Here is a 27,477-nt window from a genome sequence, read left to right on the forward strand (position 1 = left end):
AGGAATTAAACCAGACAGCCTATTATACGTCAGGCCAAATGCTCCATGGTGCTGAAGGAAGCTCAAATCAGGCATGTTAGGCTGACGAAAATATGAAGAGGCCTTTGATGGAATTGAGCCAGAGAGACTATTGTGAGCAAGAACTAATCACTGTAACTGAGCCAAGTCCACAGTCCCGTGTAGCAAAGAATCGGAAAGGCAGAAACGCGGAAACGGAATCACTAAAACTAACTGGGTAAGGTTAGTACACCTGAAAATTACATCTTCTATTGTTTTTGAAAGTAAATTTTCACCCAGATCGGTTTCCACAAGTGACTCCGAATTACACAATTCTCTGGTTATTGAACAAGACAAAAAATTATACTTAAAACTATGGTGCTTCAGCATGGAACAGTTTCCAATCTCAGGTGGGATTTTGCCTATGAGCCAGTCACTAGAAGGTAAAAGAGAATCCATTTCTTTCCACTTCCCAAGCCAAGGCGGCAATATCCCAGAGAGCTCATTTTCTTCAGCAGAAAATATTCAGATTGGTAGCTCTGAGAGCTCCTGGGGCAATGTCCCGGTTAATGAATTGAAAGAAAGCATCAATGTCTTCAAGTTCTTGCACTTTCCAATCTCGGCTGTTATGGAACCGTTAAGCTCAGTGTAAACTAGGTTGAGAGTAGACAAATTCTGCAATTTCCCAATAGAATTTGGGATTGGAATTTGGTATTTCAATGGGTTATATGTAAGATCAAGTTTGCTTAGAGATTTCAACTTGGATGGTTCTTCAGGTAAAGGTCCTATTATTGAGCAATAAGGTGAAAAGAAGTTTTCCAGATGTGAGAGTTCCTTATACTTTGGGTTAGGATTGTATTTAGCCGAACTTGACTTTGAGCTCAATCTGAACTTATTTGAGTTTGAGCTCAAGCTTAGTTCGAATGAGCTAAGCTCAAGTGAACTTGAGTTCAATTTTGAGTTTAAAAGTTAAATATTTTTATGTTCGAGCTTAAACTTTAAGGGTATTTGACTTGTTAAGTTTTCAAACTTCAAAAAATTCAATTTGAATTAACCAAAATGATATCATTTTGATCAATATGCATTAAAAAAAATCGTTTTACTCATTTTTAATCAGTTATAGTATCAAACTGAGCTTAAAACTTGGTTTAAACTCTAACTCTAACTTGACTACTCTTGAATATCTTTAAAGTGAACTCAGCAAGCTTAAGCTTAGCTGATTAAATGAGCTAAACTCTAGTTTAGATAAGCTCAAACGGCTCGAATTCAACCCTATATTGGGTGGCATCCCTTTAGTCAATGGGCTGGAAGCCCACTCAATCAACATGTTTCTTATATAACTTTAGGCACTGGGCTGGAAACCACCAATTTTGTTTTTATATGCTCTACAACCACCTCATTTGAACTAAATTGTTCCCTAATTTTCAAGTATTTGATGTGGATATACTTAGACTGACTTTCACTTTATTGTTCTTAGCCAAGAAACAATTGCAAAATTTTCACAATGAATCCTTATGGGAGTGGAAATATAGTCAACCATCTTTAGACCTAATGAAACTTTGTAGCCCAATTGCTTGTGACATTCCTTCAAGACACAACACAAACTTTGCCTCTATAGTTGAAGTTGCTAATAAGGTTTGTTTGACACTCTTCCAAGAAATGGATCCTCCTCCAAGGAAGAAAATGAATCTTGACATAGATTTTCTATTATCATGCATTTTTATCAAATCTAAACCAAGTGTTGAATCAATCAAAGTTTAAATCTTGATTTATCTAATCAATTTATTAGAATGATGACATCAATATAACATTACTGATATAATAAAAATTATATATATACTAAATTAACCCAACATAAAATGAATTTGTCTTCACGACAGATTTGCCATCATACAAACAAACTCAAGTTCAAGGTCTCACAACTAATATTTTCCTTGTAAAATCCAATTGAGTGAAAACACATTAAGTAAAAGTTCGAAGATTATAAAAATTTAACAATTTTTATTAACAAATGTATCCTACTAGCGAACCTTACAAGGTGGGCAATCTATGCTTCATCACATGGGAAATAGTCATTCGGCCCCTTTTTATATTATAAATAATAAGGGCTACTTATGAATGAGAACATTGTATGTAAACATAATTTTTCTATAGCACCTAGTTTAGAGTAATACTAATTTGGAATTAAATTTAGGGTATAATTATGTAACTAAATAATTTTAAATTAAATTAAATTAAAAATAAAGTGTGATGAAACGTATTATGCTAATCCTGGTAAAACATATTATAATAGTTTTTATTATGTAATTTATTATTCATAACTAAGTTATAACATGTGTCTAATCATACAATAAAACTATGTGTATCTATTTTAAGTATATAAATAAATACACTTTTGATGTGTGATCAATTGATTTAATCATTTTGAATTAGAAATAAAGTAATGTAATCTTATTCTTAGTCAATTAATCCACCAAAACCAAGTCAAACCCTAGTTTATTGTAAACAAAGCCTATTAATAATAAACTAAATAAACACATTAAGCAAAGCACAGCAGGACGTCGAAACATCCATATTCGATTCAAAACCCTAAAAACATGAACAAGAGGAAAATGCAGCCAACTTCAAGTTGAAGTCGAGCAGTTTTCTTTTATTTCTCGGGAATTAGTATCAAACTGATATCTCTACTATGTCTTCGTCTTCATCTTCTTCTGGCAGCCGTTTCTCTCTGGGCATTGAAGTAGACTGCAGCCACTGGCAGGCCGAGGCCGTTGTCTTGTGCGAACCGCCTTGTGTTAAAATAGTCCCTTGAAGTTGGTGTCTTCACAGTTTGTCTTCCTCTTTGCTTGAACAATATGAATACGTACCTGTGGATGCCCACCACCGGCTTTGGAATCTCATAACTTACCACTTCTTTTCCTGTTTACATTCATCATATAAATCAAAACCCATTTCAGTACATCGCATCACTTCAGTTAAAACAAACTGAATCAAATAAATATCAATTTCAAGTATCAAAAACTCACCAAAGGAAACATCAGTGGTACCAGGAATGTCCGTAACCATCCTAAAATGAAAGGTTTTGTTAGAAAATTACAACGAAATTAATGTAAAATGAGAAGTTAATTAAACATAATATAATATCTGATGATAAAACTTTGCGAACCTACTTTGAGTATATATTTGATGTGTATTATCAAGTGATTGAGTGATTTAAATTAACGATAGAGTAATATATATCAAATGTGTACTCAAACTGAATATACATATCATTGCTGAATATACAAACCAGTGGAGATGTTCTCTCAGGTATGGATCACTAGGGCTTGGAGCATCAGGGTCAGTCATGATCTATTCAATAAAAAAGAGGACAGAAGGAAAAGCAAAGATTTGTAAGTACAAGAATTAGCATTATATATATGCAGTCAAAGTATGGCACAATATAAAAAATTAAGATTTGAATACCAATGTGTAGGCAGCTCTCATATCTTCTCCACCAATCTCAACCCTGGGTTTAGCAGCAATGACAGCAGGAGTAAGCTCATAACCATTGGCAACTTGCTTATTGGGGTTATAAGTTACAGTCATCTTCACACTTGGGGTGAAAATGTCCACCACATCACCAACCACTCTCCCCACCGCAAGTGGCTCCGACATTCTTGACATTAAGGCAAATATAAATGAACTTTTATTAGAGAAGTGAGATGATTAAGTTTGTGTGACAATGAAGAGCTTTTATAGACACAAAATAAGAAAGAAGCACAAGTTATAGAGAAAGAGAAAAACTTGGGTTAGAAGCTGAAAGATTCGAAAATTCTTCACGTATCTATTTATGGAAATGACATGTGTGTGAGAAGTTTTAAAAGGGGGTTGCCTTTTTCCAAATATAAACGTTGAAAGAATATGGGTTTTGCTGACTCAACGCCAATTTGAGTGATAATAAAAGATTTTATATATAAGAAAATATGAGACTAATAAATATAGTTCTCATCATTAAATCAAGATTTTACTTTCGGCGTGGTTGTTTATTGGGTGTTGCTGAGTTTGTGTTTAAGAGATCCCTCTAAAATGCTTAAAGCATTAAAAAGATGCACAAATCTCCTTCTGTAATCCCACGAGTCTTCACATTACTGGCAGAATGAGAATGAAGAATTCAACTTTTTCTGCTTTTATTTATAATATCCTTCGACAAATGGAATTCAGCTTTTAAAGTGCTCCTCTCCATACACATGCTTTCTTGCATTTGAAAAGGATTTGAAAAATAAAAATCTTATCACTAAGCTTAGAAACCTGTACTTATTAATTCATAAGAGGCAAAAAGGAATCGAAATCGTGTTATCTTATTGGTGTATGGGCTGTAAATGGTATCGTCCAGCATACTTTTAAGGCTTAGATTTGTTTTATTTATGTCCATAGTTAATCGTGAGGGCATGACTGAAACTTTCTGGTAAAAACTAAGGAATTTATGTAAGATTTTGAAGAAAACCTATAAAAGGACGACATGCGCTAGCAAGCAATAAAGCCACCCATTCTATTGGCAAAGCAGTAATCAGTGCATGCATTCGTTTATTGGCTGGTAGATCGTAGAGTTGGATTGGAAGAGTCAAACTCCTGGATCGACTTATACTACCGAAATTGCCAGAAATTAATTAGTTAATATATTGATTAATACTTTGTATATAAATAAATTGTATAAATTTATTTATACAAAATAAAGTAATAATATCAAATTTAGTGACTTTGACATCAACTCTAGTAATTTTGAAATGAGAAAAAAAGGTAATCAGTCACATTACCCAATCACGAATGGCTACCTTTATAAATAAGTTTGTACCTATAGTTTTATTTATCAATATTATTGACTTTCGCAAGTAAACAAAAAACAAATTTCGATCTAGAGATTCTTAAGTGGGCAAAATAAAGATATGTTCCCAAATTTAACTGGTAATTTTTGTTTATAACGGGGAAATGTTATTTGATTTTTTTTAATAAAAAATCTTATTTTAATCAAACTAATAATTCATTATTGAATTAATCACATCAAATAAGTATCAAATAGGTAAAAAAAAAAAAAAACAAAAAGCAAATTCAAATCTAGAGATTCCTAAGTGGGCAAAATAAAGATAGGTTACCATATTTTACTATTAATTTGTATTTGAGTTTTTTTTTCTCTGATCACACTAAATAAATAAAACATCAGATTTAGTGATCCATCTCACAACAAATACCGAAAGATGTCACAGCTGTAGTGAAACTCAAACCCAAAAATTCTTCACAGGAATTATAATATTCTACCAGTTTTACGGAGAAACATTTACATGGTATAAAATGTAAGACTTTTGTTCAAAGAAGTTATCATCAGAAACGCTGCCACGCAGGGAACTTCTCTTGAAAAGACTGAGGTAATTAACGTTCAATGTATTCCATTATTCTTCATAAATCGATCCTTCGAGATCATAGTATATATTTTATACCTCCTTCATTCAACTGATCGACGTGTCCAATATTGTTCTAGAGTAGAAACTTTTACTGTTGGAAAAATAAGAAATGCACATTCTCTCTAGATCTTGAGCGAATAAGCCCGATTACAGTCATTCCTTCCACTTGGTATAGCCATATTCATGCCCAAAAAAGAGAAAGAGAAAGTACTGCCTCTCAATTCCTCCGAAAAAATAAAAAGAAGAAAAAGTTGAGTATTAAATTACCGTGCCTCTTGGAAGGTTAAAAAATGGGAATAAATTTGTATGCATGGCTGGATGACTTAGATTCTACCAGAACAAAATTCTCCGTTGAACCTTAAAATATAGGCCAAAGGACTATGTCCCACCCAACTTTTGGTTAAAAGACAAATATATATCTGTGACAATTAAAAAACTCAAACATCTATCCAAAATTTAGTCTATTGTCACACACCCAAGAATTTTTTGTTAGCATTAATTGTAAAATCATCATTTTACTAGTAACATTAAAATGATTAAAATTATATCTCATTTTTTCTTTTTAGTTTGAAAAACTAACAATTTTTCTTAGAATTAAGATTCGAAAATTTCACTTCCCCCCTAGGGTTTGAATCCCAAAATTCAGTCATTTCCTCCAGCAAACGACGACCCTCCTCTTCGGCATTTCTCTCCAAACGACGCTTTCTCTCGATGATGTTTCTCTCTCAAAGGATACAACTTTCATATGGACTACAAACATCATTTTTTATCACCATTCATCATCTCTAGGGGAAGAGAGAGACTGTGACGGAGATGGTGGTCTAGTGTAGGTTGGAAAATGGTGGTTATCGGTGGCTGAAGAGATGAAGAAAAAATCTTAAGAATTTAAAAAAATTGAGGTCTAGGATGAAAAGTCAATAGTCAAAACGGGAGGAAAAAATAAGATTAAATTATATATTTTTTAATATTATTATTAAAATAACTATTTTACCTTTATATTTAATGATAATTTTAATGAAAATTTAGAGATAAATGAGTGTTTGAGAATTTAAACTGCTATATATATGTTTTTGAAATTTTGTTAAAACTTAGGTGGGCAATGGTTCTTTAGCCTAAAATATACTAAAAGATGTCAGCCTACTTAGAGGAATCATTGGCTGCCACATAAATAATGAAAGTCGTGAGCATCTTCAACAGCCAATGGCATTAGTTGTACACAAATAATGAAGCCATGGACGACAGATTTTAAAAGCACTAAAGGAAGTTAGGGCAATGTGGCCAATTGTGTAATGGTCAATAGTAGAATTAACACTGGAAAGTTGACACGCACGTACTTGACAGTGAAAGAATAAAATGAGTCAATTACAGACAGAAATTCTTTCGATATTCTTTGATAGATATATATAACTGAATTTTTTCCCTGGCTTCTTTTTTCTTCCACCATCGGCACATATAAATTTCCATTCATTTCTGCAGTCAACACGTTTCATGATTCTTTGGAAGAAGCTCCAAGTTTTCAGCCAGTTTTAGCCAAGTGTCCTTAATACAACCTTATATTCAATTTGGCATCTTCAATCATTATTCCCATTTCACTGCTTATTTGCCAACTGATATGAACTTTGACTGTGCTGATCAGTAAGGTGAATGCATGCATTCACTGCTTATTTGTTTGGTATAAATTCCTGAATGGACTGAGCCAATTAGGCTCTTTATTCTTAGAAGATGTAAATGAGCTTGAACTTATCTCTATTAAAGCTTATTAAATTTAATTTTAGACTTAAACTCGACTCTTATAAGCTAAGTTGAACTCAGATTAGTTTAAGCTCAAGTTTAATTCGATTTAAATCCACTTTATATGAAAGACATGAGAGAAATAATATTATGTTATAAACATAAAGATCTAAAAAAAACGATAATGATAAAATCATCTTAGCTATATCATAAAAAGTTTATAACAATAGAGTCTTAGATAAATTTCTCATGAAAAAGTAATCAACGAGTATAGCATTGATTGTGAAAAGGGATAAGTTCGGTTAGTTTCAATGCCCAAGAAATAAGAAACAAATAAAAATTATACCATATGGTTTTCACTTATGAAAGTCTGTCTCTGCATAAGACCTAACTTAGCTTATGCAATTAGGATACTAGGTTTGTATCAAGGCAATCAGGAGCATTTGGATTTTGGAGTGACAAAGGTCAGGCAAATTTAGTGGGTTGTCCTGACAATAATGTTTTAATACTTTGGACCGGTAGGTCTAATCGATTCAACAAGGATTTAGTGTTTAATATAGGTTAAGTTGATGTTTAAGCTTATATTACATATTAGATCAAATCAACTTATGATTGAACCTAATGAATCATGTTGGATTATATTTATCGTCAAGACAATCCAAACAAGTTGGCATGCTGACATTAACATGATGGTCATGTTTTTTGGTTATATTTTGTATCGAGTCATGACAATTGGGAGGAATATACAACATACCACTAGAGAACAATTTTGTTTGATTATAAAATTTATAAATAATAAAATTACGTAAACATATTTTTAAAATATAATTTAGTACATAGATAATTAATCATCATGTGATTAAATAATATTGAATTAAAAAAAATTAATACTCAATTACATAATAACATATTATATGTATATCCAATTATACTCGAAAGTTTATAAACATAGCATTGTTAAAAAATAAAATTATTAAAACTAATGAAGGTCATTGGTAGGACTGTTTCTCTCCTATTGTCACTACCTTTTGCATCATCATCAATCACCTCTTTCAACTTCCCATGATTGTGTAATTAGAGCCTTTTGTTGTCATTGTGTTTCAACCTTGTGCACAACTTTCCCGCGGCATTGTCATTGCTAACCTACAACTCAATCTAGATATATACGGCATTTCTTGCCTAAATATATTATTAATGAGCTTTGTTTTGGTTAAATCTTATTGTTTCCACAACTTCCTATGACTACCGACCTTTTCAAGAGGTTTTCGATAGTCAAAAAATAATAAAGGAGAATAAATATTAAAATGAGGATAGAGAGACAAAAAATATATATATATATAAACCAAACTATAAACCATTTTTTTAAATACATATATATAATTATATTTGATAAAATTTTTTAATAAGTAATTAAATATATAATTTGTTTTTTCATATCTATTTTATCATTTTCTTTATATGTATATTATATATATATATATTATTTTTATTTTACATGTTTATAATATATTCTAGAGAATTTTAAATCAATTAATTTTAATAAATAATTTATATTTAAAAGTGAATAATTTTAATACATTCAAACTGTATTCTAAATCTGATCAAATCGTATTTTTTAAGTTTAGTTTAAAAATAATTATAAATAAATAAAAAGCATTATCTTAGTATGTTGTTGAGAGGGCTTGAATAAGTCTGATTTTAAAATGCGTCATGAGAGAAAGTGAATGTTCCTAATTGACTAATTACAAATTACAATCAATTTCTTTTCCTTTTCATCCCACATACAAACTTTACAACCCTTTTATAGATATAATCAAAACCAACCTATAAGCTAATCAAAATGCCATGATCCCATACCCAGATCCATCACCATGTACCCAGCTGAACAAAAAGCAGGAGCAAACATGGATTTGAAAACTCTACCGTGATTTGGGGCCACGTCGTCAAAAATTATGCTTGGACCACCAATTTTACAAACCATTAGAATTTATCTCTGAATTGCACTGATGCTCTCGACTGCAGTTTCTTCTGCCCCAGAACATGCTTGAACAACTTGTTCTCTCAAGTCTTGGCCCTTCCATTTTATCCTGTTCTATTGATGTTCCTTGACAGTGTCTGGGAGATTCATCTTGAGTTTCTACCCCTCTAGGTTCGAAAGATGGGCATGGTCCATCATTGCAGGTGCACAAAGTGATGGCAACAGAAGGAAAAAGGCTACAAGTGACTGGACACAAAATGCCTGAGGAAACTGAAGCTACACGATTCTTTCGAATCTCTAGGGTGCAAGCTGGTGATTGACGTTCAGCATCACAAGGGTGAAGCATGCATGGGGTGCAGAGGCTGAGGGACAGGGGTTGTTTAATTTCTTTTAAAGGGGAACCGGGCAATTTAACAAATGAGACAATTCCATGTCTACAGAGAGGGCACGGAATGGAGCCAGCCGGACCAACCATCTCTGAAGGGATGTTACTTGTAGAGCAAAGATAGAGTGCACACCTTACACAAAGTTCATGCCGACATCCTAAAAGTATAAGCAATTCTGATTAGTGAAGCATAATGTGTGCATGAAAATGATAATCAATAAATAACAATAGACTGAAATAGACCTAGAAATCTGCTAAGGGGAATTTCTTATTTCTCAATAGCTTAATATTATGATGGAATAAACTTAAAAGAGAAGAACCTTGATGATTCAACAACTATATGGTAGTTCAGGACATGCATAAGCATGTTAGCAAGCACTTGTTAGCTAAAAAAACCAAATATCTGCCAAGTACAATGTTATACGGCTGATAAACCAATAAGAGATTATGTTTTAGCATATTAAAGGATGAAGGGTTGAAAGATTAAATTTATGTAAAGAGTGGGCCTTTTAACTCCTCATTGCCATTCGGCACTTTAGAAAAACCAGAGTAAAATAATGAAATGAAAGACAATGATGGGCAAGAGACACAGGAAAATGGTCATTGTTTAGATAACATCACTAATTTATCTGAATATATGAGGCTTGCCATTAAATAATAGATATTTTGCTAAGGTAGAAATCTTTTAATGTGTTGTGCACTGAACAGACTACTGAGGAATAAAAGAAAAAGTAGACAGTCATGAAAATGACTATTAATTGGTGTTCAATGAGCTGGCACAAGGACAATGCCCATCAGATGAGAGTAGCTGTATTAAGGCTGTGAAGAAGATCCAGGAAAACAAATAGGAGTAAGAGTAGACCTTCCTATAAAGTTAAGGCAGAAAAAACTGATGACAAGATGACTGGGAAGTGCAGCTATAAGCTACCAAAACCAGTGGGTGCTGAGAATGGAAAATTGTAATATTAAGAGCCAAATTTATGGGAAATGGTGAGCTTCGATCTAAAAACAAAAGAAAAAACTCATATTATCAAAAGGTTGTATCAACAGTAAACAAGCAGCTTCATGCACAGAATCTGCTAATTCCTTTTCCTTCCCCAAAATATTACATACTAAGGGTTATCACCTAAATTCACAAACATTATTTATTTTCCACTTTGAGGTTTTGTCAGAAGTACATATCTTAGATCACTGAAAGGCTGAAACTCTAGTAGATAAGTATAGAGTTTTAGAGAACATTCCAAATATCATGTTAAATGTACACAGCACTACTATGATAAGTTGGCTATTAAAAATGCAAAAAAAAAAAAAAAAAAAGTGCAACCAAAGCATAAATTGTTCGCATATGCCCTGTCTGATTGAAGCTTCCCAATATGTGATCAAATCTAACATCTAGATCAAAATTTCTTTGGTTTTTAGCACCAGCCAACTGCTTTTTTAATGATTGGTAGAGTCACCTGGTTGTCCTAAAGTTAAATACAAGACAGGCAAATTGAAGTTTATAGTTTCTCTATATTATGCTGCTTAGAATACTTTTGTTGAGATTTCAATATAGAGTTTTCCACAAAATTATTGTTGAAGAAAAAAGCACACAGTAGTAGACACAATATGAACCAAAGGACCGGATGAAAGGATGAGGTGCTGGTTATCTAACACAAGGAATACTAGCATCAACAGCCACAAAGAAATTCGTTATGGAAGTAAATTTCCTTGTTTCAGAGATACTCAATCACAAGCTAACAAAGACTTCTTAATCAGACAATGCAGAGACCAATGTCAAACAACATTTGAAAAAATTAAAATTAAAAAAAAAGTCAGAGAATGAACCTTCAGCAGCTACAGTGCAAGCTCTCTCCAGGCAGACAGCACAGGTATCAGCATCATCTGAGGAAGTTGTTGAGGACTGCAACACACACTCTCTGCAAAGATTACTTGCAACGTGTCAAATTTGGCTTTAATCGTACAACAGGAATATGTTATTTTTTACCTACCAATCATAAGCAAAATCAACAGGCAGAACCAATATTTGAATTCTATACAGCACAAATCCCCAACCCCAAACTTTATATGAAAGAAAAGAACGCTAGCATAAAACTGAAAATTTATGACCTCATGTAACTCGTTGAAAGAGATCACTGTCACTGACACATCCTGAAAAGTTACGGGTACAAAAGATTGAATTGCTCCAACCACAATTGACTGCATATTCATTCACCAAGAAAATTATAATATCGTTTCATCTTTCACATCACATACTCTTTTCTATCTTCCTGATAATGTTTTCCCTGAGTCTTACTTTCATGATATGAATTATAGTTTCTCCTAAGTTGTGTCAAGAAATTCAGTTTTAGTCTTGCAACTTTATCTGTCTTGATAAACCTTTCTGTCCAAGTCCAAACCAGTATAACATCAGCACATATACCTCATTTACGTGACAAAGATACCATGCAGAAGCACTAATCTGATTTATCTGTTACTATAGTGGTTGAAAAATTACCTTGCTACATTAAGTACACTCAAAAGAGGCAACGATAAGTAATTGGAAGGAGGAAATCTTGGTATGACAGAGTCAGAATTGGGTGTCAACAAAGGTTCAAGCCAATGGCGCCCCCACATTTTAGCAATATCAAGAGGCAGCCACCTGAAGAAATACACAAACTTCTTTTAGCCATGTGATATACAGGACTGCAAAACCAACAAGCCAAAGAGCAAACATGGCAAGAGAAACCATTGGCAATTAATTACCCATTGCAGTTCAAAGACATACGACTAGCACCCCTGGCAAGGAGGATCTGCAGAAATGATACAACTCTCATCTCAAACGCTTAGAGTATAAAGGTCATTTATGAAAATCTTTAAAGGCTATTAGAATTCTTACTTGACAGCATTTTAAATCTCCTCCACAAGCAGAATAATGCAAAGGAGTGCTTCCAGCTCCTAGAATGAAACATAGATAATGTTATTTCAAGCATTAACTATATAGAGATAATGCACAAAAGAGTCGAAAATCAAATACAAGAGCAAACCTATTAAATCCATTGATGTTCCATAATGAAATGTCACTGCCGATACATTTGCATGAAGATCAAGCAAAAGCTGTACACAATCAAAATATCCATTCAATGCAGCCATATGCAGAGCAGTGATCCCACCATCAGCTGCCTTATTTACAAAGTTTGACAGGGCACTGCATTACAGAATTAGCCAGATAAACAACAAGAAAAACAATGCTCAATATCTTTGGCAAATAAAAAAATGATTTCTTTTCATCAAATATCATCAAACCACATGATAAAGCAAGTAGAAACATCTCCTTTGAAGAAGAAGTCTATCAGAAATATTGAGATAATGCCACCTAGAATGAGACATAAAATGGCCATAGTTTGCAACCGACATTTACATCAAACAAAGCATTTTGCAATTAGTTGTTTAGAAAATATACAAAAAGTGAATAGACTAATCCAAGCCCTCAATATATATCCATTCCCAGCCCAATCTCAGCTAGCAACATGAGAGTTAATTGAGAAAGTAAAAACACACAAGCAACATAAACAAATTCCACACCTTTGATCATATTTGTTCTTCAAACTGGAACTGTCCCCTCTATCACCTTCAGCATCAGTATTCATAGCTTCAAAAGGAGCACTAGGAAGAAAATCAGCCACAACTAATCTAATACATCTAACATGCCCATTTATAGTCGCAAAATGTAAAGCTGTCCTCCCACTGAGGTAATCTGCTCTTATGACCTAATAGAAGAAAATAGCTATGATAACTGAAAGAAAAACAATGACATAGAAGCATCAAACTGTCTCTTCATCGAAGACATATTTTAATTATTTAATTTTCTATAATTTGAGGGGGAAAAACATTATGAATTTGCTGAAAATTGAACTTACATTGCATCTGAAGAGCAGAAGAGTTTGTACGACTTCCCAGTGCCCATATCTACATGCTTGCATCAATGCAGTCTTCAAACATAAATTAGAAAAACTGAGTAACTCAAGTAAGTTTCAAAGCAGGTTCATCAGCCTGTCGCTTATAAAGAGAATAGGTTTTAAGCTATGCTTACTAAAAAAAGATCATGTTTATTTTTTAAAACCATATCAGCGAAATTTTAATCCTATGATTCCTATGTTTCACAATCCGAATCTTTTTCAGAGTCTGCTGGAACAAGAGAATCAATTGCCGTCCCAATTTATCAGACTTCCTATTCCATACCGGGTAAATAAACCTAAAAAAATTAAAATACAAATGTGTGTGTGTGTGTGTGTGTCTATATATATATATATAAAAGAAACCGAAAAAGACCCATCACCCAATTGATCAAACCAACCTTAATTCTCCAAAATCATCACTTAAAAACAAACAAACAAACAACTTAAAAGCATAAAATCCAGAAGAAAAAAAAAAGCAACAAATCTCGTACCTGACCACAATAATTCCGGGAATTAACATCAGCTCCATTTTCAAGCAACAAAGCAACAATCTTGTATAAACCCACCGAATTAAACACAAGAAGAAAAACGAACAAAAACACCCATCGCGAGAAACGAAAAGAAAAGCTATAACCAACCTCATTGTGGCCTTTAGCGGCAGCGAAATGAAGAGGCGAATTTAAGCCACCAGAAGTGGAATATTTAGCAAGACATGAGTTAAAATCCAACAGCATCTTGGCTTCAACCAAATCACCATCTCTCGCAGCCGATACTAATCTTTCTCCAGAAGCTGAACACCCAAAAGAATTCCCCATTTTTTTTTCCTTTTTGTCTGTATGACTGGGGTATGTTTTCAATATAAATGAATATTAGGTCAACTGTGGTGGAGGAAATCCATATCATATACACAAACGAAAGAGTCTGACATATAAATTAGAGAGTCAACCCAACAAAAATGCTATTGGGTTGGTGTTGTGTTTTCATGGATATGCTGTTGAGCTTTTGCTTTTGCGACAACTGGAGCAGACAGCGGGCTGGTGTTGGCCTTCTGGGTTATGGCAACCGTATTACAAATGTCACCTGTCATCTCTATTTAAGCTACTGTATGTGCGCCATTAAGGCGTTTGTTTTAGATAAAATTTTATTATTAAAATAAAAAAAATATCTTAAAAATAAATTATTTAAAAAATTATTATATATAAATAATTATTATATTTAGTTAAAGGTAATAAAATGTTACTAATAAATCATTTTACTTAAATACTTTTGAATATTTTTTTTAAAATATATTTTATATTATTTATCATATTAATTAAAAATAAATTTATTTTTATTTTAAAAAACTAATAAATTATAATATAATTATAATAAAATCAAGATTACCTTAGTAATCTTTAAATACCTAAGGTGAAGGTGATAATTAAATTATCATTTATATTATCTGTCACGTTAATATTAATAATAGAAGAGTACTATAACTTTTTATTACTGACAAATTAAATAAGAGAATAAAAGATAGATTACTAAAGTAATTTTCAAAAACTAAAACCAAATAAGAGAATAAAAGATAGATTATCAAGACAACAAGCAGAACACACACACACACACACACACGCACAAAGAAATTCTAATCATAATAAAGCATTCACATACAACTATTAAATTGAAACCACCTAATTGCAGGGTACGTAGTTCAATCAAATAAACAAGCATACACCCAATAATCAATTAATAACTCCACAAAATTAAAAATTATCAAGACTTTTTGGTGGCGAAGAAAATTAGGCAAATTCAAAAAGCTATCTTTATGGTTAAATAAAAACAAATTTGGTATGAGTCATGATGTGAGAATGAAATCAGTAAATAAAGATTAACTATCTTTATGGTTATATAAAAACAAATTATCTTCATCTGACTTAAAGAGATGAAGACAACAAATCGTTTTAGTCTCTTTGTCCAACAAAAATGGAACAAAGATGGTTGCTTAAAAAGAACAAAAAAATCAAAAGAAAAAATTAACTTTTCAAACTTTGAATAGAGAAAATTATTAATTTTTTAAACTAAAGAGGGAAATAAAATAAAATTTAGTTTTTAAATATTTTTCACTAACAAAATGATAAATATTTGAATTTTTAAAATTTTATAGATGAAAGTTCGAAAATACACCAAACTTTGGATGAGAATAAATCTTTTGGCCAACTGAAAACTTTTTACTTATGTAACAAGGAACCTTGAGACTTTGAGAGTTCATATTTTATGAAGCCTAATTTAGATTTATGTTGTTTTCAGTGTTTTGTGGAGACCATTTGGGCGTATCCAACTTTTAAAATGAATCACGAATCCAACAGCCTTGTCTTAGATGTGGACATACATTTTTTTAATTTGATCAAGTTCAAAGTTAAACCCGCCTAACCTGAACCAACTAACCGCCTTTAGGACGGACTCATGGCTACTGAATTCTGATCTAAGCCCATAGACATGTTCGGTTACCAGAGGCCGAAGGATTACAACAAAATTTTTCATTAGGAAAAGTAAGTTCTAGGAAGTTGCAATGGTCCATTGCAAAGAATTCCAGAAAAATGCTTAATACCCAAGTAGGCTTACAAAATTTATCATGATCAAGAGCTTTCTCGGTTTACTTGTTTTATTTGTTACTACTACAGTCTAGTCATTGCTCTTCTTTAGATCCCTTGTTTCACTCTGATAGTATCATACATCATGTTGATGTAGAACAAATTAATGCATTTCTATACTATTAAGTAAATATAATTAAAAGATAATCAATCGGGGAATTTAGTTCGGTGAGTCCTGGGAATAGGTTGAAGGCAAGAGACTGAATACTTTGGTGGAATTTGGCTAAGGAGACGACCTGTTCTCTTTAGTTCTTCAATTAGTAAAAACTACAATCCAAGTGAATCAATTAACCTCGAGCTTTCAGGTGCTAAAGATAGATAAAAGTGGAGCAGTAATTAAGGCCAAATCTATCATTGTTTAGAAAGTCTACCAGCTGAATACACGCACAAGAACCAAAAGGGAATAACTTGATTATATTCAATTTAATTCCACTATGTGTGTAAATAAATAAGTAAAAATCTATTTATTTGCAGTAACTTATTAGAGATGTTTCTAAGAACATTCAAACAGCATCAAAACCTCAGAAACAGTCATCCAGCTGCAATAAATGACGGCAACATCAGCATCTTGGAGCCAAAGTTCTTGCAAATTCAACCTTCGAACTCTGAAAATTTCTTCTTCGACTAGTTGGTCAAATCAGTGCAGTGATAATGACATGGCGCAAAGTAGAATCCCTGAATTCCGTTCAACAGGGTTCAAAAAGCAAACTTTACTTTGAAGTTGAAGCATTCAACTTTAGCTAGAAAATTGCAAAATGTGCACTTCCTGTATAAAAATGTTTCCTCTCAAATATAAGTTTCTTTAGAAGCCGAATTCCAATATGAAGTGCTTCTTCAACCTTGGATGGGAAATCTGTTTCCCATGCCCATCATTCATCCTTATTAATTCACAAATTCTGATCATTTAACGATGTCTTCGATGTTTCAGCCGCTGGTGTCCAATGGATCTAAGTTCCACATCACTCACTTACACATGCACCGGGCTCTTTACCAATGATTTCATCACAATCATCATCATCATCATCATCATCATCTATACAATCTGACTCAATATCTGAGCCTAAATCTGAATTCAAGTTATCCTCCCCATTTTTTTCAATCCCATAATTCTCAACATTATTCCCTTCATAAACACTTCGAACATGCTCAATCCTGCTATCATCTCTATCTCGCCTATAGCTGACCAACTCTCTATCCATCTTCATCTTCCTAGGACTCAACAAAACCAACTCGCCCAACTTCCTCCTCGCAAAATACAAATCATTCGGCTCTATCAACTCTCCTTTCCTATATGCCTCCCTAAGAAACAGTGTATGAAGTTTCCCGTGATTCCCTCTTGTTGACATATAAAATATCCCCTGATGCTGAAGCACAAACTCCTTCAACTTCTTTGGCAAGTTCATCGCCAACCTAAAATGTGCAATCCTTTCCAATGTCAACTTCTTCTCCACAGTCAACGACAGCATTTCATGAATAGTTGCCACTGCCCTCTTCTCCATTCTCTTTTGTGCCTCAAGCGATCTCAAGTCATATCCTGATACATCCTCATAGGGGGACCAATAAGGAACACGTTGCCATTTCCACACAGCAATTCTGTAATACTTGCCAATCTTAAATCCAGGAGGAAAATTCACAATAAAAGAAAACCTAATATCTTCAGCATCAATACCTTTCTCTCTATACTCTTTTTCTCTAACTTTCTCAATAGCACAAACAGCTAAACTTTTATCTCTCTCAACAAGCTCCACATATTTATTTCTATTTTCATCAGCATCGAACAATCTGAAATACTGTGGGTTCTTAAGAATTACCGAGTACTCAAAATCCTCAGGCAACCCAAATTCAGACATCGCAATCCGAATATGTTCAAGCCGTAACCGACCCGTATTTGACATCATAAGAAGCTTCCTCAAACGGGTTACAGCATCGGGTATTTGGGCATTCAAAGCCTGTTTTTCTTGTTCAATTTGGAGAATAGCTTTTCGTGTTAAACGACAAAACAAAATTCGTTGAACTGGGTGTTCATAGATTTCAAAAACGTGCGGCAACTTGAGAACAAACTTACCAGCTTCGTGTTGTTTGAAGCCAATGCGGCGAGAGAGAATGTCCAAGCGAGAGATAGGCAGCGTTTGGTTGTGCTGCGACAAGATTAAAGACTGAAATTTTAGAACTTTGCGAGTCTTCTTCTCGATTTCCATGTAATTATCGTAAGCGTGATCGCGTACTCGCTCTTGCTTTTTAGGGATTGAAGTGCATTTCTGGGACATGCGTTTTGTGAATATGAAGTTGCAGTAGCTTGTGAATGAGATTATAGTGTTCAGTGTTGTTGTTGATGTAGATTTAGGCTTCAATAGCTTGGCACTGAAAGACAAGAAGATGGGCATTTTGTGAGTCTGCAGTGGGTCGTTGGCGTTTAGGGTTTTGCAGAGATTTTGAACCGATTGATTACTGATCAAGAAGGAAAAGACGGAAGAGTGCGCTTGGTTGGTATCGAAATTGGTAGGAATGATTAAAGAATGGGTGAATTGTTAGACGTAAAATATAGGGGGTCGTAAGGATATTAAAAAGTTTTAGCCCTGTGTAGCTTGGGCCGATATTTTAACATGTGGCTCCATATTGGGCTGCTTTAGCGGCTTCAGCCCATCAGCTAAAAAAGTATTTATCCTATTTAAAATAATAAAATTTAAAAAAAAAATCAAATTCCTTCTGATAATATTTTAAATTTAAACTTCAAAATAACAAAAAATGATATAAAAATTCTTGAAACCAAACCAATTTTGTAAAATTGCATATCAATAATTATATTAATATAAAATTAAATAATATTTTATCTTTAATTTAAAATTATTCAATTATATAATTATATTTTGACTTAAGAATTATTAATGGAATTAAATAAATATATTTAATTTAATTGCAAATGAAAAAAACCGAACCGAATATTGAGGGCATGCATGCATAATATATTATTATTAAAAGACAAAGAAAAGCCAACGGTATGATCAAAGTTCAGACACCAAACAGAATTCTAACAGTTTACTGTCTTGTTCTTCTTCCCTCTACATATCAGACCAGTCATTAACCAAAACACTTTCGATTGACTCAGCAACTTACTGGTCCACCGAGTCAATACCCGAACCACTCACCCTGCACACTGAGTTAATATCTCTCCCCATCTGCGGTTCGTTCTTGACTCGAAACCCCGATCTTCCCTTTCCATTTCTATCTCTTCCTATGCTTTCAACATGTATATGATTTGTTTTTCTTTTTTTTTTTTTTTTTTTTCCCACCATTTTATATTTCTTGGATAGCAGCTCTGATCTTCTGAATTGTGCGGGAGACTAGATTGTTAACAGTTTCAACTGATTCCAGGGTGAGTTTTGCAGTTGGAAGGCTGTTCACCAGAATCTGATATCCAACTGTGAGAAGGCATCCATTGCTTCCATTTCCATGAGACCGCCCGTCTGGAAGGATGGCAAATCCGGATGGCAGCAGCGCCACACATGCAGGATCACCACCATTCATCACCATTCCCATTGATGGTACATCGACCGGTGCATACACGATAAGCGAGCCTGATGCATCGTTCCATGTCTCTTGCAGTATCAGCATGTTGCTTTCATTCGCATTCATGGACTGAAAAACCAATGATCAGGAAAAAAAGACTTCTAATTGAATATTAATAATTGTTTATAAATTGATCGAAACTGATAGTCAATCACTTACACTAGCTCGAAGGAGAGAAACACAGTTGCCACGTCTGTGGCCATTGGCAATATGGACCATCTCTTGCATTGGTCCGCCATTGGATAAAATGTCCCATTCGCTCCTCATTCGTTCATCACGCATAAAATCAAACAACCGCTGCGTTGTTGCTGGAATCCAAACAGAAGTTGCAGCACACAACACAACACCAGGTGGCTCACCAGGATCATTAATATTTTTCCATGTCAATACCCTCACATCCTCGCTGACATTTCCAACACGGAGCTTGTCCCACCTGCGAACAGTTGAAGCACAAACCCCAGCACAAAAGTTATACGTCATGCGATGTGCCAGCTTTAGCATGCTTTTCCTTCCATTCGAATTTATCCCTGCAGTACATTGGTAAATATTAGAAACAGAATTTACCAGAAATGTCAGATATATGAAGATAGGAGTAGCCTTAAGATGAACCCGAATGATCTTGGCCAGGTATGGTGGATGACATGAGAATCACAAAGCCCTCGCATTGCCTCTGTAGGGTAGCAAGCCACCTGTGTGCACCAAAGCCCATGCCAGAACTAAGCAATGGGCGGCAAAGACTATGAATGTTACTCTCATCATACTCAGTATGCTCAATCCAAGTAACCTGCATTACCACATATTAACAGGCTAAAGCCATTGTCTAGTTTAAACATAACAATCGCACGAAAACCAACACCATTGTAGATTAGTATTACCATATAGAGATCTAAGTAAACGACAAAACAAAAAGTCAACATATCAAAGAACCATGCTTGCAAGATAGAAGAGAACTCTTGACATTCGCAATGGTAAAATGGAAGCATTCTTGTAAAATACTTTACCAACTCTTGTTCTAAGACGAACCAACTTGACATCAAAATTCAGAGAGTTCAGGTTAGCAAGATGTAGAGTCGAGTCATTCTTAAGGTTCGAAATGAATTTTTTTAACAGTTTTTTAATATATAAAAGGGCGACACACGATATGAGATCAAAGAGTTACAACATGATGACTGGATCTAGGTCATTACGTCTTGGGGGTAATAAAGAAAGCTGAAGCAAGAAGACAAGATAGGAATAGAAAGATCATATATGTAAAGTATTCGGAAAAGATTTGAGAATTCCAAAGGTAAAACTTCAGATAAATATTACCATGCAGTACATTCAAATGTGAGAACATGTGTATATTTATGCAAATTTCAAAATCCGATTACCCCAGATTTCCTCATCTCCAAGAATATGAAATGCATATACATACATACATATATATATGTGTGTGTGTGTGTGTGTGTGTATGTACAGACAATAAACAACCTTAGTGTTGAAACCAAAGTCTATTTAATATCTAAATCAAGTAAGCATCTTCTTCGATAAAATAATATGCAGCACAAGTCAAATGCAAGTATGGACTAGGACACCAGCCTGTGTAACTTTGCCTTGATTTAATCTCAACCAAACTCAATAATCGCAGATATATCTACAATAGAAATGAAAAAGCTCAATTAATCACGTCGAAAAATAAAGCATTCGAAGCAGCCATTACCTTGGTATAATTATTTGGCATATCTTGTATAACACAGCCAGAAGGAAGCCTTCGACAGGTCGAATATGGGTCCCCATTTGGACCATCTTGGTTTGTGTTGATAGACACATCGACAACAGCCCACAAGCCCTCAGAATGCTGCTTGCAGAACCGGAGGAACTTCACTTGGCGGACAGGAACTAGAGGTGAGAGTACTTGGAACTCAGCAAGCATCTACAAAGTGTGAAATTCATGCTTAGGTTAATCAAATTTAGAAGCTAAAGAATGAGAAAAGATAGCTTAGGAACAAACCAGTTGTAGAGCACCATTTTTTGTTCCAGCCACACCGCTGGAAATTGTATCAATGGTGGCAGCTCCAGAAATCATGCACGGGAACATTTCTACCCATCGATTCTAACCCAAAGAAAAGTGATAAATCAATCATCTATATATTGAACTTCAAGCTAAACAACAAATTAACAAATAGAAATGATAAACAAATATTATTTACAATGGTGCCATTAGGGGGTTTTGACAGCATACCGCATCCATTAAAGTCTCTACAAGAGCCAAGCTATTGACAATTACAATTCCGGTTTCCCTTGAAGCCTCAGTCACAAAGCCATTTGGTTTAAGGGCTGCACTAGATGAAAATGTTCTCATATACTCCTCTCGGTTCAGCACATCCCTTCCTCTATCCACACTCTTGACCCAAATGGGACCATCTGGCTGAGCCATATTAATCAATTCATCCATAGCTGCTAATGCAAGATCAACAAGCATATTTCTCTCATACGACATTTCATTTCCCATCATGCCTGCTATCGGTGGTTTCATAAAAGACCCTTCAACAAACTCATGTCCTGTTAACACCGGGGAACCTGGAATATTTGGCAAGCCACCTAAACCACTTCTTCCCATTGCAAGCTCCAAACTGGATTTTAAGATTTGAGAGGCCGGATTTGTTAAGGATGCAAGAGGCCTGCCTAGGAACTTGTTAGCCAAGATGCAAATCCGACCCAATTCGTCCTGTAATCGAGCATTCCCAATCCTAAGTTGCTGCAGCTCATAATTGGACGCATTGCTAGGCTCTGCCGGACCACCACATTTGTTGCATACTGGAGTTTTTATTGCTTCCTTCAACATATCATTTTCAGCTCTAAGCTTATCATGTTCTTGCCGAAGAATTACATTCTCATGCCTTTCCATTTGAGTCTGATTTATGAAAAAAAAAAATAATGATTATTATCAATTCATGATGAAAAAAGTTGAAATAAAAGATCAAAGAGTGAAACATCTTAATCCATTTTACTTTCATTTGGGTTCTCCTATTCTGAAACCAGAACTTGATTTGCTTGGCCTCTAAGTTAAGCCTCATACTGAGCTCCAACCTTTGTTTCTCATCGGGATGAGGACACTCCTTAAAGAAACTGAAACTCAACAAACAAAACGAAATCGAACCCAAATCATCAAATTAAACCGTCAATTAGAGAATGCAACACCATCCATCTTACCATCATACATACAGAAAATATAAACTAAGATGAAAAAAAGGACATACGCTTCAAGCTCTTGTATTTGTTGTGGAGTGTGCCTGTGATACTTCTTCTTCCTTAGAGGTCCCTCTTCATTGGCTTCTTGATCATCACCAGATGCCGCACCTTCAATATTATCACTTCCAGACCTGCTTTCTAATTCAGCCTCCCTAATCCTTCCCACAATACTAGGATCAAAATGTTCCCCCATTAGATCCATCTCACCAACACCCTCCATGTTATTTTTCTGAACCAAACCAATAAAAAACAACACGGATTTAGAAAACAAAGAAACCCAAGATAATAAAAAAAAATTAACAAACATCAATTTAAAAAAAGCATGCAATGGAGAGAGAAAGGGGAAACCGAGGAATGGCACCAGTTGTCATTTTGTGACCGTATGGAAGAATTTCAGCCACAGTCTTTGCACTCATATCATCAATACAATTAACTCTGGGACTGTTGATTAAACCCCCAAAACTCATGATAATGGAAAAGATAGATTACAACTTTTTTTATCTCGAAGGGGCTTTATTTAGGTTCTTTGAAGTTGGCCACTACTATCACTTTCACATAAAGAGAAATTAAAAAAAAAAAACGCTTAGATTTCGTTGCTCTTTCTGGTCTATCAAGTTCTGACCTTTAAGTTCTTCTTCCCAGATTGCGCAAAGAATAGAAATAGAAATATATTGTTTTTTCAGTAGCGACAAAATCAAAAAGCTGTTTCATTGTCAACGCCCATGCACAACTGAAAACACACTATCTCACTCTAGAAAACTCTATCCGACTCAGTTCAGATACAGAGAACAAAGTATGAAGAAGCTTATCAAGAAAATAGCCTTTTCAATTCACAGTTCAAACATCTCTTTCTCAATCCAGAAAGAGATAAATAAACCTCTTAAAACACCGAATAAGAAAAAAAACCCTAATCTTCCATCATCCTATTATCTAGATAGACAACAAGCTTGACCAATCGTTTGTCCGTTTTGAAAAATTGGATCCAAAAAGGAGAAAACGAAAAGGGCTTATAAAAAAGATGCATGGAAAAAGAAAGGCAAAATAAAAAGTAGAAACTTCTCTCTCTCTCTCTCTCCATTCACACTGTACACTTAAAGCCTTGTAAAATATAACACCAACTCGAATCAGCAAAAAGACCCAGTTGACCTCTCCCTCGCTTTCATTCCCCATTGAGATATCAGAGAGAAAGAAAGAGCTAACAAGAGGAAGTGGGGAAGTAAGAAAGTTGGATAGTAATAATCAACCAAAACCAAACCCGGTACGGTGAAAAGGTATACCTTTATAACTTGACAGAAAGCAAAGGTCTTACTGTATAGACACAGATTTTAAGATCGTCACTCTCACTGTTAGGACCTGTAGAAGAGTAAAAAAGGACGGTAAATATAAATATTATAATTATGTATAAATGTGTAACATCAGCTGACTTCAAACAAAAGAAAAACTAAAAAAAGAACCAGTCAAATGGGTTTCTTCATCACTTAATATATAAATATAAGTAAGTAAACCTACTGTCTCCTTCAATGGCTTCCTTCTTCTAATTCTCCATTGGCAATTGCATGTTTTTTTTTTTGTTTTGGATTTTCTTTTCTTTTCTTTTCTCTTCTCTTCTCTATCCTTTGAAATAAAGAGGGTTATATAGAGGGAGGAAAATTATATGGGGTCCACTTTCTCTCTTTCGTGAAATCCGCCCACGTGAGTATCGGCGCGTGAGGGTTTTCTCACTTAGGCATGGTATTATGCTATTGCCAGTGAGGGTACGACGCGCATTGGCTGCAGCTGGCTGACCAGCTCAGCCAGCCAATAATGGTACACGCTTGTTTTTGGTAAAGTTTAATAATTTGGGAAACAGTTTCATAAATCTGACTACTGCCAATGGGAAATTCTTAAGAAAAAAAAAAATGGGGGTAAAAAGGTAAATTGAAGTGGTTATTATAGTCTTTTAAGAGAAAGTCAAAAAGGCAAAATTATGACGTAAGTCTTTGTTCTTTTTTCTTACAAAGGGGTGGGACTGAGTTGACTCTTGAATAGAATTGAATCTTCCTTGCATCAGTTCACGTGGACTCTCTACACATGTCCAACAGTTGCGCTGCCGTTACATTACATGAGGGTCCTCTCGGTAATTTTGACACGTACACAATCTGAATTTATTTTTTTTAATATTCAGAGTCTAGAGGGTAAATTTTTTTTTTTAACTTGAAATTTTTTTTCGTAATATATAAAATATTTATATTTTTATTTAAAAACCTTATAACTATTGTTTATGAAAAACATGTTTAATATCAAGTTAATAGCATTAAAAATAATAAAGGCAAAGATTTTAGCATCATTGTATGTAAAGAGATTCATTATTTTGTAAAATTTTAATAATTTAATTGAAAAACGATAAATTCTCATATTTTGTCGTATTATATTAATGAAATTTGTTATAATTTTAGATCAAGCAATTAAACGACAAAAAAAAATTAAGTGATAAAAAGATTCTTATTAAAGGAAAAAAGAATAAATATGTCTTTTATTGTTTTCGAATCTCATCAATAATTCATTTACCATTTTGTCTTCAATCCTATTCTCTTTTACCGACAATCTTTATACGTTGCACCAATACCATCACATATCACTATTATTGCCGCCAATACTAAAGGTTGTTAAAAAAATAATAGCACAAACCAACATTACAAATTGATGATCATGGATTTTTACACTTTAAATTGAAAAACGATAAATTTTCACAATTTGTCGTGTTATATTAATGAAAATGTTACATTTTTTAAACAAACAATTAAGCAACAAAAAGAAACAATTAAACGACAAAAAAAATTCTTATTGAAGGAAAAAAATAAAAATGACATCATCTGCTATTTTTGTATCTCATTAATAATTTATTCACTATTTTGTCTTCAATCCTCTTCTTTTTTATTGACAACCCTAACACATTGTCACATACCATCAGACATCACTGTTGTTGTTGTCAATACTAAAGTCTGATAAAGAAACAACAACACAAACTAACGGTGCAAACCTACATCATAGAATGATGTTTGTGGCAATTTGAAAGAGAGAGTTAGGTTTATTTAACATCAATGTCGTATCATAAACCTAACCCGTCCAATAATTGAAACTTTGATAGGCCTCATCAAATACGCAAAATTTACAAAATCCAATAATTTGATAATCCATTAACAAATAAATTTGATAATATGACCACTCTAACTCATTTACAAAATTTGATAATCCATCATAGAAATAATCAAATTTAGAAACTTCAACACATTTCGTCAAATACCTTCCTCTCTTTCAATTGCTAATATGACTTCTTCATTAAGATAGTTTGCATAAAAATGCAATGACAACAAAAGTCAAAGTAAAATCCCACAACTTTTACCTTGATTTTTATCCAAAAACCTATCTCTTATTCTTCTCATTTTCTTTAGTTTTATTGTTGAAGAACACCGTTATTATCAATCACCAATAACGCCATTATCACCCTTGCCACCATTGCCAACACCGTCTTACTACAATGCAATAAATAAATTTTCAAGTCAATCAAACAATACCCATATGACAAATCATCAATAGAATCGCAATTGCAAATGTCACCATCATACTACAAACATAAAGGAATATGGGTGTTGGTGGTGGACTAGGGAGAGTTTGTAGCTTTGGTGGAGGTTTAACAATTGATTGTGCCTTTGGTATCGTGGGTGTTGAAGGCGGTGGTGATGGTGTTTGTTAGTGTTGGTGACAATATATGGATGTTGTTGGCTTTAGTGGTAGTGATAAAATTTGTGTTGATGAGAAAGAAAAACTCGAGCTAAAATATGGAGAAAGGGAAAATGATGGAGCTAAAATATGGAGAAAGGGAAAATGATGAAGCCGGTGAAAGAATAAAATTATAAAAAAAAATGAAGATAAAAATCAAACAATTATAATGAAATATACAATTAGATAAAGGAAAAAAAATTAATGAATACCCGTCAAATACAAGCATCTCCTACAAAGGTTCTTCAATTTCCATTTTTTATTTTCTTAATTTATTCATAGGGCAATTATGGAATCTCTTAATCAATTTTCATGTTATTTTGAAATTATCTAAACTATTTATTCTTTGGCTATTTTTTTTTTCTTAGTCAATGGGTGTAAATATATTTTTGTAAAACTTTTTGGAGGTAAAAGTAATTGGCATTTTCTTATATTATTTCATTCAATGAAGAAATTATTTTTCTTATACAAAAATTGAAATAATATTGTTATGTAATTGCCCATCACTTTAGAGACAAAGATGTCAAAGGAAAGGTCACTAGGGGAGAAAGTTACCGAAGGGAGAGGCGTCGGAGAAATGAAAACCTAATAAAAGAGAAAATATAACATTTTAAAATTCGATTAAAAAAGAAAATTATTAATTTTTTAAATAACTAGAAAAAATGAATAAAGTTATATCATTTTTAATATGTTACTAGTTAAATAACAATTTTACCCTTAAAACTAATTAATTCTTTAATTTTAACTACTTACGAATAAGAATTTAAGTTTTCAATATTTAGCAAATACCTATTTAAAGATTTAACAAACGACGGGTGAG

At 33.6% G+C, this 27,477-nt stretch overlaps 4 protein-coding genes across 9 annotated transcripts; all 4 read right to left on the reverse strand.

Annotated features, from left to right (window-relative positions):
* Window positions 1-2,426: 2,426 nt before the first annotated feature.
* On the reverse strand, window positions 2,427-3,716 carry LOC123198140 (CEN-like protein 1). The gene is made up of 4 exons (XM_044612767.1): window positions 3,463-3,716; window positions 3,287-3,348; window positions 3,024-3,064; window positions 2,427-2,916 (listed from the first exon to the last, which is right to left on the reverse strand). The coding sequence occupies exons 1-4, from the start codon at window positions 3,661-3,663 to the stop codon at window positions 2,699-2,701; spliced, it is 522 nt and encodes a 173-aa protein (XP_044468702.1). The 5' UTR covers window positions 3,664-3,716; the 3' UTR covers window positions 2,427-2,698.
* Window positions 3,717-8,848: 5,132 nt separating this feature from the next.
* LOC123197133 (E3 ubiquitin-protein ligase XBAT33-like) lies at window positions 8,849-14,555 on the reverse strand. Of its 3 annotated transcripts, none has more exons than XM_044611283.1 (11): window positions 14,414-14,555; window positions 14,106-14,307; window positions 13,959-14,018; window positions 13,429-13,500; window positions 13,094-13,278; window positions 12,556-12,716; window positions 12,408-12,466; window positions 12,275-12,321; window positions 12,027-12,170; window positions 11,357-11,448; window positions 8,849-9,687 (listed from the first exon to the last, which is right to left on the reverse strand). In XM_044611283.1, exons 1-11 carry the CDS (start codon window positions 14,449-14,451, stop codon window positions 9,137-9,139), a joined length of 1,611 nt encoding a protein of 536 aa, XP_044467218.1. In that variant the 5' UTR covers window positions 14,452-14,555; the 3' UTR covers window positions 8,849-9,136. The 3 variants fall into 3 exon arrangements, with proteins under 3 accessions (XP_044467218.1, XP_044467220.1, XP_044467219.1); XM_044611285.1 differs by having other exon boundaries at window positions 14,394-14,551; XM_044611284.1 differs by lacking the exon at window positions 13,959-14,018.
* Window positions 14,556-16,425: 1,870 nt separating this feature from the next.
* Window positions 16,426-18,615, reverse strand: LOC123197370 (protein ROOT PRIMORDIUM DEFECTIVE 1). The gene has a single exon (XM_044611635.1). The coding sequence runs from the start codon at window positions 18,482-18,484 to the stop codon at window positions 17,060-17,062; it is 1,425 nt and encodes a 474-aa protein (XP_044467570.1). The 5' UTR covers window positions 18,485-18,615; the 3' UTR covers window positions 16,426-17,059.
* Window positions 18,616-19,042: 427 nt separating this feature from the next.
* On the reverse strand, window positions 19,043-24,490 carry LOC123197592 (homeobox-leucine zipper protein ANTHOCYANINLESS 2). Of its 4 annotated transcripts, none has more exons than XM_044611910.1 (10): window positions 24,408-24,490; window positions 24,176-24,251; window positions 22,907-23,127; window positions 22,658-22,775; window positions 21,889-22,560; window positions 21,658-21,759; window positions 21,367-21,579; window positions 20,277-20,451; window positions 19,827-20,194; window positions 19,043-19,736 (listed from the first exon to the last, which is right to left on the reverse strand). In XM_044611910.1, the coding sequence occupies exons 3-10, from the start codon at window positions 23,116-23,118 to the stop codon at window positions 19,395-19,397; spliced, it is 2,202 nt and encodes a 733-aa protein (XP_044467845.1). In that variant the 5' UTR covers window positions 23,119-23,127; window positions 24,176-24,251; window positions 24,408-24,490; the 3' UTR covers window positions 19,043-19,394. The 4 variants fall into 4 exon arrangements, with proteins under 4 accessions (XP_044467845.1, XP_044467847.1, XP_044467848.1 ...); XM_044611912.1 differs by having other exon boundaries at window positions 24,404-24,461; XM_044611913.1 differs by lacking the exons at window positions 24,176-24,251; window positions 24,408-24,490 and adding an exon at window positions 23,224-24,150 and having other exon boundaries at window positions 22,907-23,162.
* Window positions 24,491-27,477: the final 2,987 nt, after the last annotated feature.

Source organism: Mangifera indica, chromosome 15 (assembly GCF_011075055.1).
Source record: "Mangifera indica cultivar Alphonso chromosome 15, CATAS_Mindica_2.1, whole genome shotgun sequence".
NCBI lineage: Eukaryota > Viridiplantae > Streptophyta > Magnoliopsida > Sapindales > Anacardiaceae > Mangifera > Mangifera indica.